Source organism: Saccostrea cucullata, unplaced genomic scaffold, assembly GCF_032062105.1.
Source record: "Saccostrea cucullata isolate Sc308-1 unplaced genomic scaffold, CSIRO_AGI_Scuc_v1 ctg7015, whole genome shotgun sequence".
Taxonomy (NCBI): Eukaryota; Metazoa; Mollusca; class Bivalvia; order Ostreida; family Ostreidae; genus Saccostrea; species Saccostrea cuccullata.
The window spans coordinates 22,856-36,684 of record NW_026929176.1 but is presented as its reverse complement, the minus strand read 5'-3'; the positions used below and the strand labels follow the sequence as shown (position 1 = coordinate 36,684).

The window sequence follows — 13,829 nt, the reverse complement described above, 5'->3', positions numbered from 1 at the left end:
CAAAGTTGGCGTCACCGTTCTTTCCCTAATTCAACATCGTCAGCTCTCTGCAGATCCCAGGGAAGACATCATTGTGAACGCTTGCACTCCAGGATATGTAGACACTGATATGACCTCCCACAAAGGACCAAAAACTATTGACGAAGGCGCAGATACACCTGTTTATTTGGCTCTTCTTCCAGAAGGTACCACCAGTCCAACTGGTGAATTTGTAGCGGATAGGAAAGTCAGAAGCTGGAGTGAAAATAATTAATGCACAAAATTAACCTTTGCTGCTCAAAAGATGTTAATTGGATATTAAAAAATATCCAGCATTTTGTTGAAATCTACAAAGCTATTTCATGTAAACTTCTTATTAAAAATTGTTAATAATTTACAATCTTGTATATATATTTTTTGTGATAAGATACTCTTTTAAAAAACAACATTACCCTCTGCATTGAAAGTAAACACATTTGCAAAACGTAGAGATCTATCTTTATTGGCAGTATTTCTCTACATTTCTCGTCTCTTTTGCAGTCCACGTAGTAACGGTTCTGTGACATACTGTAAAATCACATATTTTCGTAGGGTCAAATTTTCGTGGATTGAGGAAAAACTCTTGGTTCGTGGGGATTTATTTCATGGATGTAGAATTGTTGAGTAGTTTTCTTTGTCACGTTTTACATTTCGTGACGGACATGAATTCGTGGGTCTCTTCATACCTAGAAAACAACGAAAATTAAACCCCCACGAACATTTGTGATTTCACAGTATACTTTTTAACTTCCATCTGCAATACAAACAAACACAATATATTAATTAAAAATTCGCTTATACCAAACACGCTTATTATGAATTGACGTTTTAAAGCGAAATTATTTTCATTTCTCATTGTTTAAATATTATGAAGAATAAAGATAACAAACAGCATTTATTGTGAACTTAGCGGATATGATGAATTAAGGTTATATAGGAAGCAAAATCGTCCTTCCTTGGTACTTTGTTATCAACATGTTTTACTGTACACATAAACTGCAACAGAGTGTTTATCTTGGTTATATAAAAGATAAAGATAACAAATGTGTACAGTGTTCGAACTCAAAACTCTACATCTAAGTTATCAGTAATGTGTTGATGTCAACTCCGGTGTACCTTAGAATATTATATACACAAAGCCTTTCAAAAGTCCTAAAAATTAACATATCGATTTTGCTTTTAAGACCAACGGTACTTCTAAATTTCTAGTTGTCACTTACTAGAAGAACCCATATGTCGAAAAAAGTAGCTGTGGTAAGTCATGTTTTGCAAATTATTTGTTTACCTGTATATTATTTTATTTTTGCAAAAGAAACTTTTAAAAAAGCAAAAAGAAATGGAAAGAAATTTCATAGTTCTTAGTGGAATATACGTGTATACAATGCTGCAATTGAAAAGATTTTTAATAATTATTTTACACAAAATTGTTCAAATAAAACCATTAAATTACTAGTTTTATGCACGTTAAATTGCCTTGCTTTATTTCAAAATCGAAGATTGAATCAAATAAACATGAGACCATCATTCCAAGACAAACATTAAATGTCCAGTTGGCTTTACTCTGGGTTAACCCTTGTGTAAACAGTTCCTTTAAATCGAAGAATATACCTAACACGTTTGCAATTTTTAAACGATTTTTTTTAAAACATTTAATTTAATTTAATTTGGTAGCCTTAAGGTAGGATTCTTCTCTGGTTTCTGACTAAATGAAACATTCAAAGCATATTTGCTTATATATCTTATATATTTAAGGTTTAAGGAATTTAAAAAAACATATTTTTCTTTCCTCATTACAATTGTACAACTTTAAATAGAAATTGTAAACTGCCTTTGAAAACTTGCAGGGACTATATTTTTGGCGGAATGGTGGCGTATGAAAATATCTTCTTTTCTGCCTCTCAAAATTATAATAGAACAATGAATTTAGTTATAATTTTTACACAATCGAAGACTTGGAGAAATTTTCAATTGTAAGTTAGATTAATAATGAGGGACTAAACTTTCAAAATATATCAAATAAATATGATTTTTCAAATAAACTAGAACTTTATTAGCTTTTAAACGCTTCCTATCAAAGTGCAGATTTGAGCCAAAAATCCATAAAAAGTATTTTTCTCTCTTAGTAAACGATCAAAACTTTTTGTTTTTGTATCATTTTGTACATTTATAAGACAACTTTATTATATGTGAAAATAAGAAAAAGTTAAATATAGGAAGCATATGAAAATAACTAATATATCCTTAAAAATTAAGAAAAACAGAGAAAATTCGGATTAACCAATATCCAGTTAAGTTAAATTATTTATGTAAATTTGGTAATATCATGCTATAGACCCGATATAGCAATATGTTTTTATGCAAAAAAGAACAATCATTAAACTTTTGAAATAGAAGTAGGTATCACATGATTGGCAACAGTTATTTTTTATTCTTAATGTCAAGGAGAAGGATAATGACCTTGACCTGACCTTGCCTCTAAGATAAAACGGTCAAATTTAATTTCACTGATACTATCACTTACTGATATTGTCTTCTTGATTCCGTGAAAATTTCATTAATTTTTAAATATTAGAAATATGAGAAGAATCCTACCTTAAGGAAAGTGTTAAGGAAAATTCTAGAATTTCGATCGGGAAAGATAGAAAATAATTGAAGTTTAAGTTTTTCCCACATTTCAAAGCCTCTGTTCCTGAAGATTTAAAAAAAATTAAATGTCGATAACTTAGTCATTAGTAGCAATAAAACATGGCGCATGTATCAAAATAATTAAAAAATAATACTTTTTAACGATGTTATTACAATGTAATTTAAGCCGTTCTCCAACTTCTTAGAGGAAAAGAAAAAAATGCTTTATGTAAAAAAAAAACAAAAAAAAAAAACACACACACACAAAAAAAAAAAAAAATTAAATAAATTATTTTGTTTTAAGGTGACGGGTTCTAACAAGGGTATAGGGTACGCCATTGTTCGGGGCCTCTGTAAACAGTTTGATGGAGATGTGTATCTAACTGCCAGGAATGAGGAGCTAGGTAAGCAGGCCGTCAAGAGCTTAAACTCTGAGGGACTTTCTCCAAAGTTCCATCAACTTGACATCAACGACCAAGCCAGCATTGATCGTCTGCGCGATTTTCTCAGGGCCACCTATGGAGGTTTGGACATTCTTGTTAACAATGCAGGAATGGCTTACAAGCAATCGTCAACTGCCCCATTCGCTGAACAAGCAGAGGTTACGATAAAAACGAATTACTTTGGTACCCTTGCCGTTTGTGAAACGTTGTTTCCTCTCTTAAGACCGCACGCAAGAGTGGTAAACGTATCAAGTATGGCCAGTGCTGCTATCAAGAGATGTAGTCAAGAAATTCAATCCAAATTTCGCAATCCAAAACTAGCAATTGCAGAATTGACGGCTCTGATGAATGATTTTATTCAAGCGGCAAAGAATGGGAATCATGAAAGCAAAGGGTATGCGAACAGCGCATATGGCATGTCAAAGGTTGGAGTGACGGTACTCACAGAAATCCAGCATCGTCAGCTTTCAGCAGACCCACGAGAAGACATTTTGGTTAACGCTTGCTGCCCTGGTTACGTTGATACAGATATGACATCACACAAAGGTCATAAAACTATCGACCAGGGCGCCGACACGCCTTTGTATTTGGCCTTACTTCCGCTGGGAACGAAGACCCCAGCCGGGAATTTTGTTTCAGAAAGGAACATTAAGAACTGGAGCGCATAGTAGTTTATCAAATTAATTGTCACAAGTAATAATTGTAATTGAACTTTTTCCATTTAAAGTATATTTTAGATGCACTTTGTTATAGTTATATTGATGCTGAATCTGTATTTTTAAATGAATATTTAAATAGTAAGTATTCTTTATTCATGACTTTAAATTAAAGAGTTTGTAGGAAAAGCAAAATATGCCTCTTCTATTATAATGTTTTAGTTCAAAGATAAAAATCAGCACTTTCCTTTAAGTAAACTTTAAACTATCTAGATCTTATTTTTTAAAGAAACCTTACTGAAAACATTACCTCTATAATGAAAATATGCAATTTGGAACAACACTGTGTTTCTTCAACATGTACAATTTAATGAATAAGCAAACAATAAAAAAAATGCCTTCGGCCTCAGGGTGTATGGAATAAAACCCGGGTAAATCCCCGTACACCCTTGATTGGACCTGGATAACTAATATTATATATTAGTTTCAGTTATGGCGTGTCGTACTTGAAATATTTGTTTACATGCCGATAAGTCCTAAAACTTAGCACGGAGCATTTCTTCAAAGGGTCAATAGTTAGACCAAAAGTCTCTATAAGGCCTTTGATAAAATCATGTCCAAGAAGGTCGCAGTGGTAAGTTCAGTTTTAGTTGTCTGCATATACACTGTATCCAGGCTATAGATTTATAACATTTAAAATCATGGGTGGTCATTCATGATTCTTCTATTGGATAAACAGTGGTCAGTCTGCACATGTCTTCACCTGTGTTTGTACATGTAAAAACTTATCACAGAAACCACTTGTTAAGATAAATATTAATACGACGTTTTTTTTCAACTAAAGTATGGAGACTTTAAACGAACACAATTTAATAAATTATTACCATGTGTGTACTAATCGCGTTGGAAGGCAAGCAAATAGCTTATCATTATAAAATTCGTTTACATGTATAAGGCTTTTAAAAGTGCGCTAATTGGTTCAATAAAATGAATGTCGATTATTTATAAAATGAACATGGTACATTTAATCCCTACGTCATTCTTCAATTCTTTGATACATATATCCGTACCTTTCTCCAAATTAATAATATAATTAAATTAAACCTATATTCAAATCATCTAAAGATGTTAGAGGTATTCACTTTTATTTGTGAATACAATGTTGTATAAATAAAGATAAAATAATTTTAGAGGTGTTAATTACGTGCAATTGATCTAAAATTAGGCACAGGTATTTGAACATATTTACGAGGGGAGCGTTTTGGTATATACTGCCAAAAAGTGATATCACCTATTCGATTTATGTACGTGCCAAGTACAGATGGTTAATTAAAAAAAATTATTTTCAGGTGACGGGTTCTAACAAAGGAATCGGTTACGCCATTGTTCGGGGCCTCTGTAAACAGTTTGACGGTGATGTGTATCTAACTGCCAGGAATGAGGAGCTCGGCAAGCAGGCCGTCAAGATCTTAAACTCAGAGGGACTTTCTCCAAAGTTCCATCAGCTTGACATCACCGACCAAGCCAGCATTGATCGTCTGCGAGATTTTCTTAAAACAACATATGGAGGTTTGGATGGTCTTGTTAACAATGCAGGTATGGCTTACAAGCAAGCGTCAACTGCCCCTTTTTCTGAACAAGCAGAGGTTACGATAAAAACAAATTACTTTGGAACGCTTACCGTATGTGAAGCTTTGTTTCCTCTTCTTAGACCGCATGCAAGAGTTGTGAATGTTTCCAGCATGTCTAGCTCCTCTGCGATTAAAAAATGTAGCAAGGAAATTCGAGCCAAATTTGCAAATCCAAAACTAACAATTGACGATTTGACAAGGTTAATTAACGAGTTTGTCCAGGCAGCTAAGAATGGAAACCATGAAAGCAAAGGGTATGCGAATAGCGCCTACGGAATGTCCAAAGTTGGTGTATCTGCCTTGACCGAAATTCAACATCGTCAACTTTCAGCAGACCCACGAGAAGACATCTTGGTTAATGCTTGCTGCCCTGGTTACGTTGATACAGATATGACATCACACAAAGGTCATAAAACTATCGACCAGGGCGCCGAGACGCCTTTGTATTTGGCCTTACTTCCACCAGGAACGAAAAGTCCAGCCGGGAATTTTGTATCTGAAAGGAAGGTCAAGAATTGGAGTGGATAGTTATTTGTAAAAACATAACATCTATCTTCCTGTTGGCTGAATTTTTGTTATATAATAAAGCTTAATCTATTTTTTGTTCAAAAACTCAAATTAGAGAATGTTTCATCTCTGAAATACATTTATTAACCTGACCTGAAAATAAAGCATTTCTAAATGTAGGTAATTTTGTTCCAGTAATTTTCATAGTTCAAAAAATGTATGTCTTGACAACCTGACCTGAAATTAAAGTATTTGTAAATGTAGCTAGTTTTGTTCCAGTTATGGTTAGTACATATATTTATAAATACATGAACAATCTATATATTGACAATGCTAATGGTTTACGAATTATATAAGTATACCATCCTTTAGTAGCTTGCGCAAACGCCTGATAATTTGTACTTTGATTTTTGTAAGGAAACTTAATAATGTCGTTTTATTGACATATTCTTGGGAAATTATATGTTATTGAGGAACATGTAGTCTGATCTAACTGATCTTGTTACAAATAAGTGAACTATTAAATTAAGAATTGAAGTTTCAAGTAGTTTTGACCTACATCATCCCATAAAGAGAAAATTAATCCATATTAAATTAAAGCAAAATCTATGGCGAGCCCTTCTACTATATATTCATGAAATAGAAAAAAAATTCTTTCAATAAGAGAGATATCTCTTTAGCATAGAGCGATATCTTTATAAGCTAGAGAGGTATCTCTTTAATCGAGAAATATCTCTTAAAGCGAGAGATATCTCTTCAACAAGGTTGAAAAAGATATCTTTCTTACAGAGATATCGGCCTCTTTAGATTTTCAAAAAGAGATATTTTTCTAAGTTAAAGAGATATCTCTTTTAATGAAAGAGATTTCTCTTTTTGTGTGATTCTTAAAATGAAATAATTAATTCTGGTCGTTTAAATGAAAGCGAAACAGGAAGTAAAGTCTCTTGAACAATTTCGCTTTTATGAGAATAAAGACTGAGCATTTCATACCCAGAATAATGTATGCACTATGTAGACAAAAGTGATATAAATCCCTTGTTTGAAACAACAAATGAAAATGGCAACTTCGTTGATAAACATACTGAAACTTTAATATTCAGGAAAACGAAAGTAAGCATAAAATCTCAAATGCAATGGACCGAATTTTCTCAGCTTATGAAATAATCAACTATTACTAATTTGAAATGTAGACAACACAGAATTACTTGAAATGTTAAGTAAAGCTATAATATAGAATATCATGAATATGTCGAATTTTCAAAATACTTTAATGTACTTCCGTGAATTAAAAGCTTGCTTCCGGTAATGGGAGAAGTCATTAAAAACGCAATTTAAATAAAAATAATGAAGGTATATATCTCTTTACAATAAAGAGATATCTCTTTTTTCTTGAGAGATATTTGTTTTGGACACTTTTGAAAGATATCTCTTTCACCTTGAGAGTTATTTCTTTAACTTGGAAGGATATCTCCCAAAATAAACGAGATATCTCTCTAGGTGAAAGAGATATATCTTTCACGTTCAGAGATATCTCTTTTCATTTAAGAGATATCTCTCAAGGAGAAAGAGATCTCTGTTTAAGTGATAGAGATATCTTTCTAAAAATAGATATCTCACTAAGTGTAAGAGATATTTCTCCAAGTATAAGAGATATATATCTCTATGTTAATGAGATATCTCTTTCTCAGAGAGATATCTCTTAAAGTTGAGAGATATATCTTAAAGTTTTTTAAGAGATACATGTATCTGTGTAATTTTCAGATAAATTTTATTTTCCGAATAAATTGCAAAAGGGCTTGCCATAAAAATCAAATCTTACCAATAAAATATATTGTGTATATCAGATTACACCTAATAGACTATTCTAGAATAGGTCTTGTGAAATTCTAACAAAATGATGAAGCATCTACAGTTTCATTCATGAATTATGAAAAAGCAAATTTTGGGTGGACCTCAATGTAACATGCGTTTTATTCGCCGAATTGACTTTTTAACTGTTCTTCGAACTCCCCACAAACATTTTATTTGTAGAACCGGTGCTGCGAACAGCAGATTGGTGTGTATGTTTCTTGTAGTGTTCCTGCAAACATGCGGAGTTTCTGAAAATTTGCAGCAAGCTTGTGTCAATTGCTGTTATGTATACATAGGCCGCAAGATCTCTTCTCAATAAGCAGCTGTCAGATGTTTTTTCCTGTGATCATTCTATCATTTCAACAGTTATGTAAGTGTTTACTGACAGTTCAAGATCGTAGCCCTGTATATCAGTAGGATTGATCTTAAGCGCAGACCAGTATATTTTTGACACCAGGGGCTCGTTTCTCAAAAAGGCCTACGACCAGGTGTAAGCTTAGTCCGGACTAAATCAGTGACTAAACCCGGAAGTCGGACTAAGTTGCGTTTCACAAAAAGGCGGAGACTTAGTCGAGACTATATTTTGGTTTAAATCTAGGCCTGCTCATGCACATAATTATATGATATGATATACGAAAAATCATGAAAATTAATAAACAACATATACATGTAATATTATGTAGACAAGTAGAGATGCAAACTGTACTCCGCAAAAGGTGGGATGAACTAAAAATTTGTAATTAAGAATTTTGAATTCTAGTTGGGTAGAAATTTAAGAAGTGTCAGATTTTATTTTTTAAAAATGTAGGCACGCGTTGTGGGATGGAGGGGGGGGGGCTGCAACCCTCCCGATTTTTTTATTGCAATTATGCGTTTTCTGTTTAAAAAGGTGTATAATTTATGGGCTGACGCCCACTTTCAGCATTTCTATTCTCTGCTGAATATTACTTTTTAAAATCGATGCCAGGATAATTTTTTTTTATGAATAATGTTTCAATAAACCCTCAAAAAATATTCATTTTTAAAAATATATTTTAGATAATGAGAAATATTCTATGCCATCAACCAAGTCAATACTTCTTTAATTTTCCCCTTTAATTATTTAAATATGATATTAATAAAACATAAAAATTTGATTTTGTAAAATGTTCGAATATTATACTTAAAGTATTCTGTTCATAAGACTGTTCACTCATTGTCGAGAGGTGAGAAGTGTAGATGGGTTAATCGTTTTTACTTAATGGCTTGCAAAAGCTTAATAGTTTTAAATCGAATTCTTCAATGTGAACCATATTGCAGGCAAGAAATCTAGTATTTTTTTAAAATAAATTTCTAAAATATTTCGATTGAATTTGAGAATGCGTGTGTTATAATGCAAATGGTGTATATACATGTAACATAATTATGTACTATTTCCACATCATGCACATGGCCTATGTAAATTATCATAACGATATCCATGTAAAACTGTATGTCCAAAATGTAATACATGTATCACCTAGATTGCCAATATATGTCTAATTCATATTGAATAAATTGATTGAAATTTTATAAAGAATTATACCAGTATATGGTATGGGCCATTTCAGGCACATATTCAGAAAATGTTTTATACATTTGTAAATTTCTTTCTTGTTCAAGGCTCGCACGTATATAAAATTGTCGCTTATATATATACAGCGTCAAAAATGTCGTTTTTTGAAGTTTTGTTTAAAACTAAGGTATTTAAAACCCTTAATTATTTGCATATTTCTTAAATCAATATAAAGATAAAATAAATATATAAATTTTATTATTTCACAAAACATAAATTTCATTGAAGTTTATTTACGTCTAAATTTTAACAAAAACGGGAGCCAAGGAAAACCATATATACACTGTATGTCTGATCATTTTTATTAATAATTCTCTTATGCATGTTTTAATAATTCTTTTTATGATAATTATGATTTCATAACTGATAAATTTTTTAACAGTACGTCTGTTGGTCGGGGGCTCTGTTACTTATTCAGATACTGGTTGCCCCCCCCCCCCCTTCCCCCGACTTTCAAAACTTTTGCTACGAGCCTGTTCCCGCCTAGCCATATATGACTTTTACTCATATAAAGGAAAATTACTTTTTATTTCAAAATTTAGCAAGTACATGTATGTATAATCATGTATGTACATCATTCGGTTTTAAGGTAGATATCTAATATAACACTTGCGGATGTAGAGGGGGAGGGAGGCTGTGTCCAAAATTATAATAAAAGATTTACTCAGTCAGTTTTTTTTAGTTAACCCGAACCCAATCTGCCCCTTTTTCAAGATACACATGTATCAGAATCTGCTACTATGTTAATGCTTTGAACTTGAAAACACAGATGGGTTTGCGTAATAGATCTGTTTGAAAGACGGTGAAAAGGGAAAACATGCAATCGTGCTCGTGCTTCCCGTGCTTAACATCCTTTATTTAGGTTCAAGTGGGATATTAATTTGATCCGCCACATGTCATTATAGTCTCAAAACCAAATAAAATGCGATCTGCGCATGCTTAATACCTAGCGGAGAGGTCTTAGTCCTAGGCCCAGTCTTACGCCGCTTTTAGAAACGCGATATAGGCCCGTCTAAATTTTGGCGTAACTTTTTTAGTCGGACTAACTTAGGCCAAAATCTACGATTTTTTGAGAAACGAGCCCCAGGGGCTCGTTTCTCAAAAAGGCCTACGACCAGTCGTAAGCTTAGTCCGGACTAAACTGAGGACTAAACCTGAAAATTGGACTAGGTTGCGTTTCACAAAAAGGCCGATATTTAGGCCGAGACTAAATCTTGGCTTAAATCTACGCCCGCTCTTGGGCAGGCGTAAGTTCTTAGTCTGTATACAATTTCTGAAAAATGGCGACCCTACTGTTTTTGAGGCGTAGAAAAAGAAGAATGATGAGAAGAGAGAGGGTTTATAGAGAGAGGTTTAACATTTTATTTACGCTTGACGACAAAGACCTAATTCGAACGATACCGTTTTCCACGACACGTCATTGATAGGATAATCCATGAAGTTGAACCATATATATTGCGACCTACTTTCAGGGCCCATGCTGTACCTGTTCACACACAGGTGATTGATTTATTAATTTTGATAAATAAATAATGTATACAATTATAAGTCATTATTTATTTCTGGGAAAAATGAATTTAATTTGTTCTTTTAATTAGCATTGGAACACTTGTGGACAGGACCTCCCCCCCCCCCAATATTCAACCCGGGGCTTTTTTCACAAATTATATTTATATTACACTTATTCATCATGTGTACAATATGAAAAAAATCGTTAAAACCCCCAAAACAATCGCTCCTCAAAAAATACCCACTATACATCTCCTTTATAATGTATAGTTGTTTTGGGGTTTTGACGATTTTTTCATATTTTAGTAATGTGATGAATAAGTGTAAGAAATAATTTGTGAAAAAAATGTCTAACAAGCCCCGAGGTTGAATATCGGGGGGGGGGGTCCTTTCCACAAGTACCTGTGCATTGGAACTATATATATCAGAGAGAGAAAATCAAATGGTTCAGTAAAAAAAATCCTATAGATTTAGTTTTTGCAAAATAATTCATGGTTTCAAATGTATTATTTATTTCATTGTATTGTCAATATACATGTAGGTCCTGGTTACTCTACGGTATCTTGCAAAGGGCGACTTTTTCTCGGAAGTTGGTGACTTACATGGAATTTCAAGACCTTCTGTTTCCCGTATTATTCACAATGGTATTTATTATTTATACGAATGTTTCACAAGCATAAAATCTATCAAATAATTAAAGCTTTTACGGCATTTAAGTAAACTAAGATTCAAAAAATTAAATGATCAAGGTATTTATTTTCTTAACGTTATAGCATATATACATACATACTTGTATATTAATTTATTAAGTTATTTTAAAGTTTGTCTGGCTATCAACACTTTCAAGAATATATCATTTCCTGAGCGGGTAGCGGAGTCGAGGAAAATTAAGTCAGAATTCCACGACATTGCCAAAATGCCGAATTGTATTGGCGCTGTCTACATAGATGGAACTCTCATTGCCATTAAAGGAATGAGTGGGCCAGACGAATCTGCATATGTTTGCAGAAAAAAACTTCCATGCACTGAATATACAGGCAGTCGCTGATGCTAGGATGAGGTTAGATATAGTTTATATATATATATATATATATATATATATATATATATATATATATATATATATATATATATATATATATATATATATATATAATATAGCCCTTTGATGAGGTCAATCCATAGATATATCGACTTCACAGAAAAGCATATCGACCGAGCACGAAGTGCGAGGTCGATATGCTTTTCTGTGAAGTCGATATATCTATGGATTGACCGAATTAAAGGGCTACATTTGTTATATTATTTTTTACATAGATTGACAAAACAAATTATGAAAATAATGGGAAAAGTTTTCTCCCTTTAACAATTAGAGACTAGAGATAAAAAAAAATTACACCGTTTAATGTAAAGCGTTTCCTTTATATTGATGGAGTGATTTAGACGATTTACTTATTCAGAATACTTCATTTATTTGATTAAGTTTTGTATCAATATTTGACACACATATCGAATATGTTTTAATTAATATGAAGTTATCCTAATCCAATGCCTTCTTTTGTCTCATCAAATACAGAACATTGAAAAAAAGTTAGTAAAAGTTGAAATAATTTTTTTTTTCTAGAACATGTAGAAACATTAAATCATACACTGTATTAGCTTTGATTGAATACAGTACTTTTTTGTTTCACGGAAATTACCTCCATTTTAAGACACCTCAAGTCGATATGCATTTCAGATTCTATAAATAGTAACTCAAGTCTTTATGCTGTTATATACTAAATCATGTGATCAAGTTTGAGCCAATCAGAGAGCTGGGAATAAATGATAAAAATAATATATATATATATATATATATATATATATATATATATATATATATATATATATATATATATATATATAAATTATTATATATATATATATATATATATATATATATATATATATATATATATATATATATATATATATATATATATATATAATAAAGCATTGAAGAGAAGATCACAGTATATCTTACTAAAAAATAATAATAATAAACAAAAAAAATATCAAATTTTGAAAACACTATGAACTAGTATTCTCCATATAAGACATATCATCTATTTTCTATTTCAAGATTTCTTCACATCAACGCTTCTTTTCCGGGCTCAACTCACGATGCTTTTGTTTTGACGAACTCGGGACTTCCAAGAAGAATTCAGTCTCTCCCTGAAGGCGGGTGGTTACTTGGAGATTCCGGATATCCACTTAAGAATTGGATCCTCACCCCCTTCCCATCCCCAAGCAACCAACAAGAGGAAAAGTTCAACGAGGCCCACGGAAGAACAAGGATTGTCGTTGAGAGAGCTTTTGGGGTGTTGAAGTCAAGATTCAGGTAATATTATCATCGTTTTAGTTTTCTATTTTCATATGTGTATTTATATTTTAAAAAATTATTTCCAACTAATGTGCAGTCAAAGAGAAACCTTAGAGCATGGATTTATTAGCTCATTTCTTTTCTTTATTCTAGATGTCTACATAAAACGGGAGGTTCGCTACCATTTTCCCCATTAAAGTGTTCGCGGGTGATAGAGACCTGTTTCAGACTACACAATGTTGCAATTGAAGAAAAACTTCCAATAAGAGATGGGGGCCGCATCGTGAATGTAAACCATCATGCTGTATGCAGAGATGTTGCCACTGTGTCAGCACAGCAATTAAGACACCAAGTTGCAAATCTCTTATGAAAATGAAATCAATACAAGATTTAGATAACAGTAGTTTGTTTTATTTCTGATATAATAATCATTACATGCTTCCGTTGGTATTTCCACTTCGTGAACTATTTAAGTACATGCATGGATATATGTAAATAAATATATGCAAAAAAGCTTAGAAATATTCCAAAGATTTGTGAGCGAATATGTTTTATGATTTCATGTACCTTCAAATGACTCTATCAAGGGACCTTGAATCTGACTACACGAACTTGTCTCAGAAGCAGACTTCC

The 13,829-nt window shown here is 32.4% G+C and overlaps 3 protein-coding genes across 3 annotated transcripts; all 3 read left to right on the top strand.

Moving 5' to 3' along the window:
- The first annotated feature begins 1,130 nt into the window (after positions 1–1,130).
- Positions 1,131–3,931, top strand: LOC134279991 (carbonyl reductase [NADPH] 1-like). Its single transcript, XM_062762393.1, has 2 exons — positions 1,131–1,272; positions 2,948–3,931. Exons 1-2 carry the CDS (start codon positions 1,252–1,254, stop codon positions 3,752–3,754), a joined length of 828 nt encoding a protein of 275 aa, XP_062618377.1. The 5' UTR covers positions 1,131–1,251; the 3' UTR covers positions 3,755–3,931.
- Positions 3,932–4,241: 310 nt separating this feature from the next.
- Positions 4,242–6,143, top strand: LOC134279990 (carbonyl reductase [NADPH] 1-like). Its single transcript, XM_062762392.1, has 2 exons — positions 4,242–4,376; positions 5,092–6,143. The coding sequence occupies exons 1-2, from the start codon at positions 4,356–4,358 to the stop codon at positions 5,899–5,901; spliced, it is 831 nt and encodes a 276-aa protein (XP_062618376.1). The 5' UTR covers positions 4,242–4,355; the 3' UTR covers positions 5,902–6,143.
- Positions 6,144–11,819: 5,676 nt separating this feature from the next.
- LOC134279989 (putative nuclease HARBI1) lies at positions 11,820–13,566 on the top strand. The gene is made up of 3 exons (XM_062762391.1): positions 11,820–11,894; positions 12,957–13,214; positions 13,350–13,566. Exons 1-3 carry the CDS (start codon positions 11,833–11,835, stop codon positions 13,564–13,566), a joined length of 537 nt encoding a protein of 178 aa, XP_062618375.1. The 5' UTR covers positions 11,820–11,832.
- The last annotated feature ends 263 nt before the right edge of the window (positions 13,567–13,829 follow it).